The 17,540-nt window shown below is 32.8% G+C and overlaps 2 protein-coding genes across 2 annotated transcripts; both read right to left on the reverse strand.

The window, feature by feature from the left end:
• Positions 1-4,414: 4,414 nt before the first annotated feature.
• On the reverse strand, positions 4,415-5,394 carry LOC120281412. Its single transcript, XM_039288257.1, has 2 exons — positions 4,949-5,394; positions 4,415-4,607 (listed from the first exon to the last, which is right to left on the reverse strand). The coding sequence occupies exons 1-2, from the start codon at positions 5,311-5,313 to the stop codon at positions 4,496-4,498; spliced, it is 477 nt and encodes a 158-aa protein (XP_039144191.1). The 5' UTR covers positions 5,314-5,394; the 3' UTR covers positions 4,415-4,495.
• A 4,486-nt stretch (positions 5,395-9,880) lies between these two features.
• Positions 9,881-15,460, reverse strand: LOC120280398 (NADP-dependent malic enzyme-like). The gene is made up of 20 exons (XM_039287240.1): positions 15,245-15,460; positions 14,798-15,063; positions 14,207-14,327; positions 14,048-14,122; positions 13,809-13,960; positions 13,616-13,721; positions 13,473-13,538; positions 13,264-13,359; positions 13,110-13,181; positions 12,927-13,010; positions 12,660-12,758; positions 12,389-12,436; positions 12,202-12,255; positions 12,001-12,099; positions 11,158-11,247; positions 10,998-11,075; positions 10,791-10,865; positions 10,615-10,705; positions 10,388-10,516; positions 9,881-10,296 (listed from the first exon to the last, which is right to left on the reverse strand). Exons 1-20 carry the CDS (start codon positions 15,272-15,274, stop codon positions 10,208-10,210), a joined length of 1,920 nt encoding a protein of 639 aa, XP_039143174.1. The 5' UTR covers positions 15,275-15,460; the 3' UTR covers positions 9,881-10,207.
• Positions 15,461-17,540: the final 2,080 nt, after the last annotated feature.

Here is a 17,540-nt window from a genome sequence, read left to right on the forward strand (position 1 = left end):
TGTTGCCTTCATAACTAAACACAACATTGTAACCATCCATGAGATCAAGTGCTTTTCTTAGTTCTTGCCAACCATCTCCAAAGTGCAAGCCTTGTTCATCTTCTTGAACTTTTACATGCCAAAACTTATTTAGGATGAATATGGTTGCCTTCCCATGGTTATCTTTGGCAATGTGTTTTGCAAAAGCTTGAGGAATATGCTGAAAAGATGTTCATGAATTTGTTAAGATCTTAATCTCTCAGTTATTTGATTAATTACTAAAATTGATTCATGAGAATCATCTTGAAAAATATATACACAAAAACAAAGTAGTGTAAATTAAGCATGAGTGAAAATATAACTAAAGTTGGGATAATCTTTATTCCAGTATTTTTTTTAATAAAAATAAATAAATCACTAATTAATTAAAAAAACGACTAATATAGAATAAAAACAATAAATAAAAAATAAATAGGAAATCAGAGAAGAGAAACATAAGAAAAAAAACACAAAACACAAGAAAAAAAAACACAAAGACCAAATTTTTATTACAGTACTCATTAGAGATGTATATTTTTGTTAATATACATTAGTTTCAATTATTTTTTGTTTCACTGAGTGTGTGTTTGGATTTTTAAAGCTTGCACGTGGATTACAATACTAAAGTGAGATGATTGATAATAATTAATAAAAAATAAAGTAAAAACCCCTACTTTCTCATTACATAATCAAGAAATGAAGGATAAATTAAAATAAACCCCCAAATTAAATAAAAGAGAGAAAGATTAACACATCCACACATTACAATTGAGAATATTACATATCAACTGATATTACTAAAAATATAGAACAGATTTAGATTTAGCAATTTACTTCAAAATTACAAAAAATAAAACACATAAATTAATTCTGATAAATTTTTCACATGAAAAAAAATTGCCCTTATCTAAAGGAAGTGTATATATATATATATATATTGACAAATAGGGGAGAAGCCTCCTTTATTTAAGGGAAATCAGGGGCATTGAGTGAGATTTGGGGTTCGAATTTGAGTTTTGGGGGTCTATTGGCACTAGATCCTTTACTTTTTATCAAGCGATCCGGTGTCAATGGACCAAAAGATCATTAACACAATATATATATTTGACAAAGTGAACAAGTCACGTAATCAGGGGCGTCGCACAGAGTCAGAAAATAAACACACAATTCTACACTCTACCTAGAGACGCGGGACTCAAGTGGGAAATTTGAATCCACAACAAGGTCTTGTTATCATTATTTTGCTACCGAGAGGATTTGAACTCAAGATAATGAAAATCACCTATCTCAACTTTAAACAAGTGGAGCCATGCGGCTGAGCTATGAACTCGTTGGCTATATATATATAATCACTAATTAATTCACTAGTTAAGAAACTACATAGTGGGTTATTTGGTACTTGATAAAAGTTTATAGAAACTTAGAAAGCTTAAGAAATCTAAAAAAATCCAACAAACAAACATAGAAAATAATTAATGCTCACTAACTACTTAAAACAAGATGATTGTATGCAAAGATTAAAATAGAAAGACACTTACAAGCTTTGAGCCAGGGTTGATTAATTTGACTAAAAACTGGTGCTTTGGAGTTTTCTCCATCTAATGAAGAATATTTATGAAAATACTCTTCAATTTAACTACGACTATGAACACACAATGTTCACTTCTTTGTCAATTTATAGGACTATATATTTCTAATTCGATTCTTATTATGATTATCCTTTCATAGTTTTACTCGATGTAAATATCTTTAACACTTTTTATTTTAATTTTTAAAAAAAAAAATCACTTTCTAAATAAATATAATTTAATAAATTTTAGGAAAATTACTTTAAAACCCCTGTTATATAAAGCGTCTTTTCAATTACTCGATGTAAATATTTTTAACACCTTTTTTTAATTTAAAAAATCACTTTATAAATAAACAATATTTTACTAAATTTTAGAAAAATTACTTTAAAACCCCTGTTATATAAAGCGTGTTTAACTAAAGGTTTTTTTTTTAAAAAAAAAAAAATCTTCATCTGTTTGTTTCGTTTTTTTGTGGTTTGTGTAATCCGAACCTTTCATGAATTAAAGGTTGTTGCTACCGATATCCATTAGCATCAATTATTAAACGTTATTTATTTATTTATTATTGTTATTATTAGAAAGATTTGGATAAGTTTTACATGCCTTTTATGCAAGCCTGCCATCAAGAATTGGTTATTTAATAAACTTGGAGAGTGATCATTTGGCAATGATCCTCCCAGCCCACAAGAAACTAACATAGTGTTGGATTCAAAAGTTAATAGTTGAAAGGAAAATAAGGGGAGGGAAAAGGAGGGAAAGAAAATGACGGGTTTAACCTAGTTTTGATAGATAAATTTTATGGAGGGAAAGAAATGTAGAGTTTTCTGATAAACCTTGTTTGGTTACAGAAGAGAAAAGAAAGAAAATGACATATAATAATATGATTTACCAATTATATTTTTATTATTAAATAAAAAATTATTTATTTCTACTTGAACTTATATATTATAAATATCACAAATAAACTCACACTTTAAACATAGTTTTTAATAAATATTTTAATTACTATAATTATCATTATTATTTTGATTTTGAATTTTATATTTTAATTTTGTCTCTTCTCAATACCACCATTTATTTTTTCTTTGGAAGTATATCATACATTATTTAAAAATCAATATCTCCTATATTTATTTTTTCTTTGAAAGTATATCATACATTATTTAAAAATCAATTTCTCCTATTGAATCATCACAATATCACTTTATCATATTATTAGTAAATCTATTCTAATATTTTAATTCATAACATAATAATTATATTGAATTAAATAATTATTAGTTTTTTTCTCACTGAAAGAAAGTTTTAATTTTATTTGTATTTTGAATAAAATTTGAATATCAAAGAAGGATGAATTGACAAATAAAAAACACAACATAAATAAATAAATAAGTAAATAAAAAAATACATAAAAACAAGGATATGTGATAAGTGTTATATAAATGCTTGATAAAAATAAAATTAGTTTGAAAAAAAAAAATTAAAAGAAGAAACTTATGAAGTGGTATTATATACTTAATTTAAAAAATAAAGGGTATTAGGGTCTTTTAAAAAAAATTAAAATTTTTAGAAGATTCTCCCTCCCCCGGAACCCCAAATCGGGAGGCTAGAAAAAGTGGGGTTTCGGAGGGTTTTGAAGGGCCAGAGTTAACTCTTCTTTTCCCTTCGTGAAATTAAAAATATCTATTCAAATGAGAGGAGGGCTGACTCTGACCCTCAAAAACTCTCGTTTTACTTTACTTTCCTTTGCCGGCCTCAATCCAAACATAACATAAGTTTTATAAAGGCATTTGCAGGCTTTTTAAATATTTTAGGTGTCTCACCTTACCCTCATTGGATTCGATCCCATCATCCACAAGTTAAGGGACTTTTGGTGCCCATTGTAGTTACCATGAAATTGAAACGTGGCTCATTCTTAACTATGGATTTATAAATTTTGTTATTTATTTATTATATAATATATGGATATATTAGTAATTATATTAAAAAAAATTGTTACTTTTTATTTTAAATCATTAAATTGAAATAATTCAACATGTGAGGATAAGTCAGTTCCGTGTTCATAGAATCATTTCTCCTAAAACTATAGAACAGTTGCCAAACTTTGAGGTTTTTTTTGGGTTTTTTACTTGCATACCCTTATGAAATCATGAATTTACTTAAATACCCTCATAAAAATGATATTTGCTTGTATACCCTTACAAATTAATTATATTTACTTATATGCCCCTATGGTTAAGTTGACCATTGATGGTGTTAAATCAATGGATGGAATAAGAGTAAATTACCAAAATGGGTTTGCTTATATACCCCTCTAAAATTTTTTTTTTCTTATTTTATAGACATTACACATTTCATTCAACAAATGGGTAAATTACTAAAATGGGTTTGCTTATATACCCCTCTAAATTTTTTTCTTATTTTGTAGATATTACTCATTTCATTCAATAAATGACCTTTATGGGTTTGTTAATATACCCATCAATTTTTTTTATTATATTTTATAGACTTTAAATTATAGATAACTAATGTAATTTTTTTATATACGCAATAATTTTTTTAAAAAAATTATTAAAAATCATGAATTTTTGAGTAAATTCATATTTTTAAGATTTTTACAATATCTAAAAAATTTACATTATCACTTGCTCTTTACAATCACAACCTAAAAATAGGTAAAAAATTACGACATGTAACAATATATAACAAATAATTTCATACATCTACTCAAAATATTATCACATATGAAATTTATAAGAAAGAAGTCCAATAAATTTTTTTGAACATCCATCCAATATCAAGATTTTTACCATCAAGTTCTCTAAAGGACATCAAATTTTTGAACAAAACAAGTTCTCCATAAAATTCTTTAAAACAAATTACATCCAACACCAACTTTTTTAACATCAACTAAAATAATACATATGTTCATTAATGCAAAAACACACTAAACTTCTAAAAAACAACAATCTCCAAATAACACAAATAACAACCTCAAACTCCATTCTCAACATCAACCTGAAAAATGAAAATGAATTTGCGATTAGAACTTAAAAATAAATGAAATCATTATAGGAAAGACAACATGAAGAAAGAATGAAACTCATAATCAATAACTAACAAAAAATAAGAAAATGAAGATATACATGTTTAAGTATCAATTGTGGATCATCCAACTCATTGGTTTTGATTCTCCCTTCTAATTTTCTTAGGCCTCCCACTTTTTTTTACTGTTGGTGGCACAAAAACATTATATCCTTCCCTTGATCTTGATCTTCCCCTAAATAAAATATTTCTTTTGTTAAAAATGAGTATGACATGAATGTATTGAAGCCCCTAACTAAATATTCATTGCTTACCTATAGGTTTGTTGAACATTAGATGATGAAGCCATAGATTGCATTGAAGGATCACTTTCTTTCTCTAGCTCTTTACATTTTTTTGCATGATGACCAAAAGATCCACACCTTTTGCATTTGTGCCTACCTTTCTTGACTTCATCAAAACCTTTGATCCTATTTTTCCTAGGCCTACCAGCTGGCCTCCTTGAGATAGGTGGTAGTAAAGACTCACCATCACCAGTAATGACCCATTCATTCATATCAGGCATAGGTGCAACCTCCATTTGATAGGTTGCTTTATATTTGTCTACTGAGAAATAATCATCAACATAATCTTCCCATTTTGCTCCTCTGATGGAATGGATAAAAGCAAGGGCATGCATACATGGTATACCTGATACTTGCCATCTTCTGCATGTGCATTTTCTCTCATTGAGTACCACTTCACATCTCTTGTCTTTATATGATACTTCTGCCTTATAGTCAATGCTTCTTCTAACATGATATTCAGTTAAACACATACTTGATTCTCCGATATTTTTTTACTACAAATGGAACAACTTTCCCTTTCCATCTAGTCGCCAAAAGTCCTTCTTTTTATCCATCATCTCCATTATTTTTTTGTCCGACGAGTATCAAGTAAATCCAACAACGGCCTGTGTCTTGGATCCGCAACCCATGCATTGAAGCTTTTCGGAGATATTGTTTGTGATGTAATGACACTTGGCAATAGTCCCAAATTGAGATCTACTCCAAATTTCACGCCTTTTCTCCAAGTCTAAGAACCATTCATATGCCCTCATATTTATTGTTTTCAAACTTTCTAGAGAAGAAATGTAGCTTGTTGTAGTAAATGCATTTGCGGTGACTCAAACAATCTTACGCAATATATTCCCAGCAAACTTCTTCTTGAAGTTCTTGTATAAATGTCTCACACATGTCCTGTGTTCGAGAAGAGGATATATCTTAGAAATTGCTTCCTCTAACCCCTTACGCACTGTCGAAGCCAAAAACCAATCCATTAGGCATTCCAATTGCTTCATACAATGCATCGAGAAACCATGTCCATGATTCAATATTTTTCGACTCTACAATCCCATAGAGCTCTCTGGAAATAATCTGTTAGCACCATCAATTGAGGTTGCAGCTAGCATGACGCCTTTGTACTTGCCTTTTTAGATGACATCCATCTAGGCCCAAGAAAGGCCTACACCCACGTCAAGAAGCCTACACTGCAAGCACCAATGCTAATAAATATTCTTCTAAAATGCCATCCATCATGTTGTTGAATCCTATCAATTTTCACCACAGTGCCATGGTTTCTTCTAACCAACTCTTCTTTGAATGCCATCATCTTCGAATAAGAGTTGTCCCAACAACCATGAATAATAGACATTGCAATCTCCTTTCCCCTCCACACTCTATGGTAAGGCAAGGCCACGTGATATTTTTCCACTAGTCTTCTTCTTAATTCAGATGGTGCCACTTCACCCTCATTTCTAAGCCACTCAATAACTCTATCTCGCAACCCAATTTTTTTGGTAGCCATTTTTGTTCCCACTTTTTGTTCACTGAACTACATGAATGTTCTCCTTGCATTGTCTTGATTTGAAATACATCTTCTTCCGGTAGTGTAGATGCATGAACTCTTCATGAGCAATCTTCAGAAGCACATCTTGCTGTTACTCTTCTTTGGTCACTTTTAATATAAGTTATTGAGAACTCTTTCAATATAGCAAAATGTTGTAAACATCTTCTATAATGATAGACATCTTCAAACTTTCTTCCAACTTCTATAATGGGATTTTCTTCATCAACTTCATAAATCTCACCTTCAAAGGCATCAACATGTTTGTCATCATCGGAGTCACTGCTATTATAGAGAGAATGATAACTTTTTTCACTTTCAACCTCCATATCTTCATCAACTCCTGTAGAGACACTATCCTCATCACTGCCTACATAGTCCTCATCTGATTCATCTTCTTCTGCCTGTTGCATTTCATTTATGATTCTTGGTTCAGTTTCAATTGGATCACATGAGCTTCCTTCTATTTGATGCACTTGGTAACTTTGCTTTTCAGTGAGGGCATATCTTGTTCCCTCATTTGCTTTGTTTTCCAACCCCCTTGTACTGCCAATAGGTGTAACATCATCCAACACCACATAAATCTCACATGTTTTATCTTCTTTCCACATATCTAATGCATGCGGAAGATCCGAATCGATGATGATTTCAACAAATTCCCTTGGCTCCACACCTCTTTTGATGCACCAATACTTTGGAATCTGGTTGATATCCCAAGAAAAAAAACTGTGATAAATATTCTTCTAGTGTTTTCAAGTTGTAGAAATCTATATCTATCACCATTGTCTTCTGCCTTCCCAAACAATATTTTCTTTTAGCATCCCCATGGTTCTTGAAATATCCACCATATTTAAATTTGAGTCTTAATGTAGAAGAACTTTCCATTGTATGAAATGATCTGCCAATAATCAACATATACCATTAGGATGAAATTCTATGACCATGCTAAAAAGCAAGAAAATTGAGTATAGTTGGCAACACTTTCTAACTAAAGTGTACATGAAAGGATATACAATCTTCAAATAGTTGCAAACCCAAAATTAAAGAAAATTTGGATTAAAAACATCACCAAGATAACAAAAACATTACCATGTTCAACAACACAAACATGGCTTTTGAATTAGTGAAGCATGAAGGCATTTTTATATAGTCAAGCATTAACTTATGAAACTTCTTACCTGTACCAGTTGTAGAAGAATCAAAACCTTCTATTATTGCTTCACTGCTTATATACAAGAAACCCAAACTCACAGCAGCAGAAGAAAAAAAACAGGCAAGTGGATATAAAGAACATCAATATAATGACGTCCGGACATTAGGTTTGATACAAAGTCCAAAAAGAAAGATATATACAAAGGCATTTGCCAAGTTCTTTCTTCGATGCAATGCCTCTACTTAAGGTGCAGCAATTACCTTGCATTTGTATACTTGAGAGCAAAGTACATTAGTCAGTTGGTAGGAAAAGATGTAATTTGTAGAATTTTGGTACAGAATCATATGCTAAACTAAGATTTACATAAATTAGTACAAGGGATAACAAATCTGGTAGTATTAGCAGATTATTTCTGAGAATTCCTTCTTTCTTTGGCCACAATAAAAAATAGTTCATTATTTCATAAAACTTTTACATGCTGATAATACGTACAATACAAATTTTATTTGGTTTCATCAATCAATGATATAATATAAGAAAGGCAGTCATAGGCATTAATAATTCTTTCCTTTTTTTATATTATATTATTATTATTAATACTTTTCCAGTTTATTAATCATGATGGCCAAGTTGCATATGAGAGCAGTTTGGTTAACCAGATATCTGGTGCCACAACCAAACATTAAAATTATTCTTTCCTTTTTTTTATATTATATTATTATTATTATTAATACTTTTCCAATTTATTACAAGAGAGAGCAGAAGAGAGCTTTTCAAAGGTTGTTTTGTTGTTGTGCTCAGTTTGCACATTTATGGCTGGTTGTAGTTCACTCCAACAAAGTAATTGCCATACTCTTATCTGCTATTACCAACCTATCCTTGAATAAAAAGGCTATTATTGTAATGTTGTATGTTTCGGCAAATGAGTTTTTGCATCTCATAAAAATATCTTCTCACAAGTCTAATCTCAAAACATAAACTAAATCAAGAAAATAAACAAAGATCAATCTTTATCACACTATGAAAAGAGAAAGGAGAACATACAGCCACACAAGAACCCTAGTGATCAATCAGAAAGAAACATTTTCCTGGTTAATTTCTGAAGAATTCCAACAAAACAAACGCATCATACTCCAATCCATTAACAAATAATCACCAGCAAAGGATCAAGAACCATAGATCAAGCAACCAAACATGAAAGAATCCAAGACTCAACAGAATTGGTTCACAAATAACAAATTCCAACGCACTAAATCATGGGAAAATAATTCCAAAATAATATAAAAACAACAAAATGCTCATCCCAACCTGGTTGTCTTGCAACTCTAGAACCCCTATTGACCAAGAATAAAAGGTCACAGAAAAGAGGAAGAAAGGATGGAGAAGCCCTCAGACCGCCATTAACGAGCGAGCAACGATGGAAGGGTTCTTGTTTGGAAGAAATGGGAAAGAAAGAGTTAAGGGTTCTTGTTTGGAAGAAATGGGAAAGAAAGAGTTAAGGGTAATTATGTAATTTTATTAAGTTGGGTTAAGTGGGAACTATGGTTAATTCTATAAACCTTAACAGTGGCTAACGGTAACTAACGGCAGGGATATGCAAGTAAAAAAATTAATTTTATGGGGGTATGCAAGCAAATAGTATTTTTATAGGGGTATTTAAGCAATTTTATGGTTTTGCAGGGGCAGACAAGCAATTTTCACTTTTTTGTTTTTTGCTTTGTACGGCTACCAAAACACAAGTAATAGTTCCAAAATGACTATTTTAACCTCACCGTGGGAGGCCGCCCTTGCACTTTGACTTGGTACGCACTGATTGCTTGGTCAAGGGGTAATATGGGCATTTTGAAAATTTTAAACTCCTGACTCTAAGATGATAGGAAAAGTTACTATAAATTAAGGACTCAAAAGATTAAAAAAATTAAATTAAAAAAAAAAATCAGAGGGACTGAATAGATAGAATAAAAAATCTCAGAGACTTTTAAATAATTTAATCCTAGAAGAAAAACCACCTTTTGCCTTCAGACCCTTACAAAAACTAATATTATTGTCCATATATATATAATCACACCCCTTGCAAAGTTTGTAATGACACATATATACGTATATACATATATATATATGAAACAAGCCTGATATTATACACAAACAAAGCAGGAATTAAATCTTTTGATAAAAAGAAGCAAGTGAAAAATTAAAGGAATGATTTAAATTTAAATCTATAATGAATATGCAATATAAAGCAAAGAGTCATGATACAACGAATACTCATTAATTAGATCCAACAGCCTCCACTGCAGGCTAAGTAACTTAAAACCCAAATGCTGCATTTGAACCTCAAACCAGCACCAAAAGAATTATTAATACCATAAATCCCACACAATTAAAAGCCTTTTTCCCAAACTAATTAATTAAAAACCACAACAGCAACCACAACCATAACTGAACTTAAACTGCAGCTTTAAAAATAGCTGCATAAAATGATCACTATATATATATATATATATGGATTCTATTCTGTGGTAAAACTCGAGCTGGTTTATCGGTAGTTACGGTAGAGAGGAGTGTACATGCAGCTCTCCGCGTGCTCCACCAGGTTCTCCGGACGAGGGAGATGACTAGCAAGCCCTGCAAAAAAAATCCAAGTTTGATGATGTCAATAAGATTGATGAACATATTTTGTTAAGGTTTAAAGAAATATTAATCGTCAAAGAGTTACCAAGCTCATATGCTTTGGCAGCAACTTTGGCCGCGATATGTGCAGATATTTTTCTGATATTTGTGAAAGGCGGATAGATCAATCCTTTATCGTAGTGTTCTTGAGTCACTTGCTGAGCCAAAGCTTTGGCTGTTTTTCAGCAAAGAGGACAAAAAGCATTATTTATCTCGAAAGAAAATGTTTGGATTACTAACATGAGATCAGTGAATCTGTATTTGTTCACTTACAGGCTGCAAGAAGCATGTCATCGTGTACACGGATCGCTCCGCACATCACCAGACCAAGGCCGAATCCAGGGAAGATGTAAGCATTGTTTGCCTGGTGACATTGAATAAAACATCAACCAGGTCTCCAGAGAAAATTATTTAACATCTCAAGCTCATCTATAGAATGAACTTCATACCTGGCCGGGAACGAAAACCTTGCCCTCATATTCAACAGGATCAAATGGACTGCCACTAGCAAAAATTGCACGGCCCTGGGAAAAGAAATCATGTGTCAATGGTTACTGGTTAGAGAGGTTTCTTTTCAAATTTATGCGTAGGATTAATCTTTGAAGTTTGAAGGAATGACAATTGATAGTGAGAATGTATAATGCAAGGCAATTTACCTTGCTCCATGTATAAGCTTGCTCAGCAGTACACTCAGATTGTGAGGTTGGGTTTGACAGAGCAAGAATCAAGGGTTTCTGCATTTTTATTTAAGCCGTGAGATAAATACGGTATAGACAAGACAATTAGGTGATGTTATACAAAAATCTACAGACGGACCTCATTAAATGAAGCCATGGCTTCAACCACCTCTTGTGTGAATGTCCTACCCACTCCAGATGATCCAATCAGTACAGTAGGTTTGATGGCCTAACAAAGAAAAATCAAAAGTGAATTAGACATTTCATATGAAAAACTTCTTGATACATTAAATTCTCTAGAAGTAGGATGTGCAGCAAGATAAATCAAAATCCAAACAGCAGATGACCTAACAAAGAAAAACCGAAAGTGAATTAGACATTTCATATGAAAACTTCTTATGATATACTAGATTCTCTAAAAGTAGGATGTGCAGCAAGACAAACCAAAATCCAATTAGTACATTAGGTTTGATGGCCTAACAAAAACAGAAAGTGAATTTGACATTTCATATGACAAACTTCTTGTAAGACAACTCTGTAGAAGAAGGATGTGTGGCAAGACGAATCAAAAGCTGGTCCTTTAATAATTAATAGTTAAAGAAGTGTTTGAATTGAACAAATTATATTATTTAAAGCCTCTTGGGTTCGGTGTTTTATAACATCTGCACGTACAAAATATTCTCTGTTGCTGAAAAATTTACACGAGTATATCAAAAAATATGAATGTGGACTATGTTTAGAGAGACCATTTAGATATGTGGCCATTGTTAAACAAAACTAATTTCATGATGGCCACCACCAATGCGTAATAAATTAAACTCGCTTGAGATTTATTTTTACAAACAAGCTTTTATTGACTTGCAAAGTTTACCATTTATGATTTAGGAAATCAATAAATAGGATAGACTATGTAAAGCTAACTTAGGAGTACAGAAAAAATAAAGGGTGCAGGGAAATTATATTAAATGAAGATATTTTATACCTTAACCGCGTCCAAGAGGTTTTTTACAGGTTCATGTTCATGTGCCCAAGGTTTCTTGAAATGCTGAAGTGAGTCCTTCCGGGAGTCGACAATCAATCCCTATCATGGACAATATTCATGAATTTTATTATATAAATTCAAATAAAAAGATTAAATAGTTGAGGGCCATTGACAAAGAGAATCAAGCAACTTCTTCTTTACCTTAGAATCCACCAGCCATATCTTTTTGCGACTCTCCTCCAATGGAGCTTTTGTCTACAACAATCATCCGAGGAAAAAAAATACAATTTACAGTAATGATCTAAACTTGGAATTCTCTTAGTTAACAAATGAATAATTTACAAGGACAACATGTAACTCGAAAGTTTGCCGCACTTAGTTGTGTTACCTGCTTTGACATTTCAAGAGCTATGAGTTCCGCTATACCAGTGCCAGCCTGCAACCAAGAAATAATAGAACTCGTAATATCACCTTCTGTCATTTATTTGTTCCATCCAAATTACAGGACATGCATAGTATTCCTTTAACAGACAATTAAATTCAACATTTTTTTTTTACTAAAAACTTTATATAGCTTTATCATTTGTTGTCATGGTTAAATCCCACCTGTCCATAGTTTGACATCAATAGCAAGTAAAGACACATTATAGGTGGCTTACCTCTCCAGCTCCAAGGAACAAGAAAGTGTGCTCTGCCAAAGTTCCACCAACCAACTTTAGTGCTGCAACTACCCCTGCAAGGACCACAGAAGCAGTGCCCTGCAATGATAATTATTGAAATAATCAGCCAACTATTTCAGGCCATATTCACAAACAAAAATGAAAAAATTAAAAGCAATATGACCATCCAGAGTTAATAACAGCCACAAAGGCAATCAGCCAATAGAAATTTGAGAAATTTCAATAACAAAACTGTTTTCCAGGTACCTGAATATCATCATTGAACACAAGGTGTGATCTGCTGTATCTATCAAGCAATGTGAATGCATTATGGTTCGCGAAGTCTTCAAACTGCAAAAATACCACAAATGAGGCACAAATTGCAAACATCAGTATCAACAGTATGCGCTACGAATTCATATCATAAGCAACCAGAAGCCAATGTTCAACCTGGATAAGGACTTTTTCTCCATAATTCTGCTTGACTGCAGACATGAATTCATCCAAAAGCTCCAAATATTCCTAAACCAGAATAAAGGTCACATCAGGAAGTCATAAATCATTACTGGAAGCAAATCAATATTTGCAAGGGCAGTGAGTTTGCCTGTCCAGTAGCCCGTCTCTGCCTCAACCCAATATAAAACTCATCCTTCAACAATTGCTCATTGTTTGTTCCCACATCAATTGTGATAGGTAGGCACTGCCAACAATAAATCAAATTTGAATTTTCTCACTATTTTAAGAAAGATACTGATATCACAAGAAATCCTTTCCTCCAAAAGTAAGCAAAGCAATGAATGGCTAAATGTTTACCGCAGATGGGCGGAGTCCTCCCAGTGCAGTGTACAATGAAAGTTTTCCCACAGGAATTCCCATTCCCTATACAGACGTCAAAGAAGAAATTGCCACGACGTTAGAAGAGACATCCAGGCATTATAACATTATAACTTTCAGACCTGGCAGCCAAGATCTCCAAGCCCCAAAATTCGTTCTCCATCAGTAACCACAATAACTTGAATCCTCTTCTCAGGCCAGTTCCTCAATACCTCAAGAATCTTCCCCCTGTGAGAAGAATAAACCTTAGAATCTGATAATAAATTAGACAATTATACCAAATAAACAAAACACGACACAAGAACAAGAACAGACTTCTCCTTCAAACTGATGAATAGTCCTTGTGGCCTTCTAAAAATGGCACCATACTTCTGGCAAGCCAAGCCAACTGTAGGTGTGTAAACAACAGGAAGCAGCTCCTCAACATGATCAATCAAAAGCTTGTAGAAAAGCCTCTCATTCCTCTCCTGATGAACAAAATAATAATAACCATAGTAACAACGAAATCAGCTTGACAAACATCAAATCAACATGAAGAAGAAGCGGTTAAACACCTGCAGATCCATCAACGCCATGTATCGCTGAAGTGGCACCTTATAGTGGCGAAGACTGTGCATGATCTTCCTTTCCTGAAGAAAACAATGCAAACAATGATGCCATCAGAGGTGCATCTCATACATTTGGTGGTGCAATAAACAGAGAGAAAAGCAAACCTGAAGGTCTTGGCTAACCACAGCAGGTGGGAGGAGGCCACGCAAGTAGTGTGCATCTCTCTCTTTCTCATTGAAAGCAAGCCCTTTGTTGTGGTGTGGATCTCTCAACAGTGAGTAGCCACTATGGAACAAAATTTCATTCAATAAAGATTGGATTTTTCCAGACTTTGATCCAGAATTATATCGAAACTCAAAATTTTCTAGACATAAAATTGAAAATTGCTTGAAAAACAAACGAAGCAACAATTCAACACATCAATCCGCAATTCAAAATTCATAGAAAATCAAAATGAAAGAATTGATTCAACCATCCCAGTACAATATAAAATTCCCCGCAAATCTAAAATAACAGATCTAAAATAAAAAAAATTTAAAGAAAAAAAAAAAGCAAACGAGGATAAAATTATTGAGCAATTACCCAGATCTAATATTAAAAGGTAAAATAGGAAAATTCAAGAGCGACGATTAAACAAATGGAAACTTGGAAAGCGACCGCAAAAGAAAGAGAAAACAACAACAAAAAAAGAAAAGTGATGAAAAAAACAAAGAACGGACAGAACCAAAGAGAAGCATCTCGGTCAAGATCCAGACCTAGCAACAGAGACGGCCCAAGGGGTGACATGCTGCTCCTCCGTGGCACGATCCTCGCCGTAGACATCCTGCACGCCACCACCAACGGCGGATTTCGCGTCCACCACCGAGGCAGCAGCCGACCCGTTGCTCTCACTCACATTCTCCATCGCCAAGCTCCCTCTCCTCGCAACCCCACTGCACCTCACCACCAACCCAGATCTCCTCGTAACTGCCAAGCTCCTACTCCTCCCCAACCCCAGCAATCCCGTCGTCTGCCCACAGCCCTGATCAACAAAAGAACAAAAGCAAAGGCGACACCTTTATACAAGTCCAACCTCTAAAACTTTCCCAAAACGTCAAAAACGCGGCGAACGGACTGGTTCGATGCGCGTGCGCGTGAGACGAGTGGAAAAAATAAAAAGAAGGCAAAGTTGGTGCTTTTATATACAGTTAATGAATGATTACCAGAATGGAGCTTTGGCTAAGAGATACCATGCTTTCGGAGCTGGAAAAAGTCTTCTGGGATGGTTGCAAACCCCTCTCTCTCTCTCTCTCTCACTCTCTCTCAAGGTTTGTCCCCCTCTAATGGCGTGGAAATCGCTGCGACAAGAGAGGAGGAGAAGAGAGAGAGGGAGAGAGAGGAAGAGAGAAGTAGTAATAAGAGAGCTTGTAAACAACGAGCCCGAAACACGTGGAATTTATGTGGTGGAGGGCTTCTCTTGTTCTGTTCACCCGCGGAGCACTTTTGGTTTTCCTGGTCTACCAGTGTGTTACTTGGCAGCTTCCACTTCCCCCCGGTTCTTTGAATCTTTATTTATATATATAAATATATATAATATATTATTTTTATTAAATGTCGTAATTGCATATTTATATTTTTATTTATGTGAAATTTAAGTCTGATAATTAGCCAAGAGTCTCTTCATCTATCGACACCAAATCTCTTATGTGTTTATTTAAAATTATATATATATATAATTAAATTTTAAAATCCCTGAAAGATGAAGACTGGCAAGTATTTATTGTTGAGCTTATTCTATATTTATGCACATCTTTGATTTCCTCTTAAATAGAGTAATTGATAATATTTGAATTTTATTTATTATAATTTTTTTTAATTTTATTTTAATTTTACAAATGTGATAAATATTATATACATTAAAGACATGTGTATAAATCAAAAATTAATAGTCTAGTCCACATACTTTCAATCAGGGGATAAAAATTTGGACATTTAGTCCACATCCATAATCAGTGACTTATTATCATTAATATTTTTAATGAGTTTTGAACTTGAGAGCATTACGGCCAATGTTTTTTTTTCAAGTGTAAGAAAAATAATCCCTTCAAAAAATACTAATTTTATCCCATTTAATTAAATTTTTCCCTTAAATAATAGAAATTCTTTTAAAAATTAACAATAAATTAAATTAATTATATAAATTATGTTTCTCACATCAATTGGTGATTGAAAGAAAGGATAGCTATTGAATACCTTTTGTGACATTTTCACTGTATACAGAAAGTAATAAATTGATTTAATAAAATATTATATTAGCAACTGGGTGTGAACGCAGGCCATTTGTATTGAAAATAATAAGTAATTTAATACATATATTTATATTCATGTGAAAATTTAAAAATTTTAAAAGGATAAATTTGGATCCTTCATCACATGAATTTTATTTCTTAAATGTAACATTAAAAACTAATAAAAATAATTTTTATAAATTATTTTATTTTAAATTTAGCTGAGATATTATAAAAATTTATAAAATATTATAAACTATATTTAAAATATTAAAATTTTAAACTCAAATACTATAAAATTTTATATTTAATATTATAAAAATCTAAACCATAAATCTTAAACCTTATATACTAAACCTCTAATAAATTCTAAATTTTAAACTCTAACCTCCTAAACTCTAAATAATAAACCGTCTCACAATTTAGAGTTTGCGAGAGAGCTTTCGTTTTATCTTTTACTATTAAAGTCATTAAAAAATTTTATATATATATAAATATATAACATAAAAAAAAAAAATAGTATAATACCCGAATTAGTCTCTCTACTTTTCTCTCTCTTCTTTTTTAGTCCCCCTACTCAGAGATGCTCCTAAATAGTCCATCTACTTTTAAAAATTATTCTACTTAGTCTCTTCTACTCTAAAATAGGCCAATTATTAACTGTATTTCTCAAAAATAGAGAGATTAGATGGAATGAGATTAAAAGTAGAGAGACTAAAGTGAGTCATTATTAAGAGCAGAGAGATTAGTATGGCGCATTTTTAAATAGAGAAACCAAAACAAAAGAGAGATAAAAATAGAGAGACTAATTCGGGTATTATACCAAAAGGCTGACACGTGGACTTTGAGAGGTGTATGGGTTTCGGTGTTATTTGGTTGTACCCGCGAGTGAGTGGAACAGCGGCGATCTAAAAGTAGGCTACCGGTCACCTGTGTCTGACTCGGGCTCGGTGATGTTACGTACGAGAAATCGTGGCCCTCGTCTTCACACTCCAGAACATTATTATATCCTTTTTTTTTCCCAAAATGCCCTCGTGGGTTTCTGATGCATCGCGGCACTCGCCGGTCATTTTTGACTTTTAATCTGGATCCAGTCGGGTTCGTGTCAAAATGTTCAGGTTAGACCGAGTCAAGTCCAAACTTTTTTTTACGTGTGATGTGTAGTTATTGGTTGCCAGGTTTGCTCGGTTTAATTGCAATGAAGACGCAACCGTTGTTGTTGTTGTTGTTG

The sequence above is a fragment of the Dioscorea cayenensis genome, chromosome 17, assembly GCF_009730915.1.
Source record: "Dioscorea cayenensis subsp. rotundata cultivar TDr96_F1 chromosome 17, TDr96_F1_v2_PseudoChromosome.rev07_lg8_w22 25.fasta, whole genome shotgun sequence".
Taxonomy (NCBI): domain Eukaryota; kingdom Viridiplantae; phylum Streptophyta; class Magnoliopsida; order Dioscoreales; family Dioscoreaceae; genus Dioscorea; species Dioscorea cayenensis.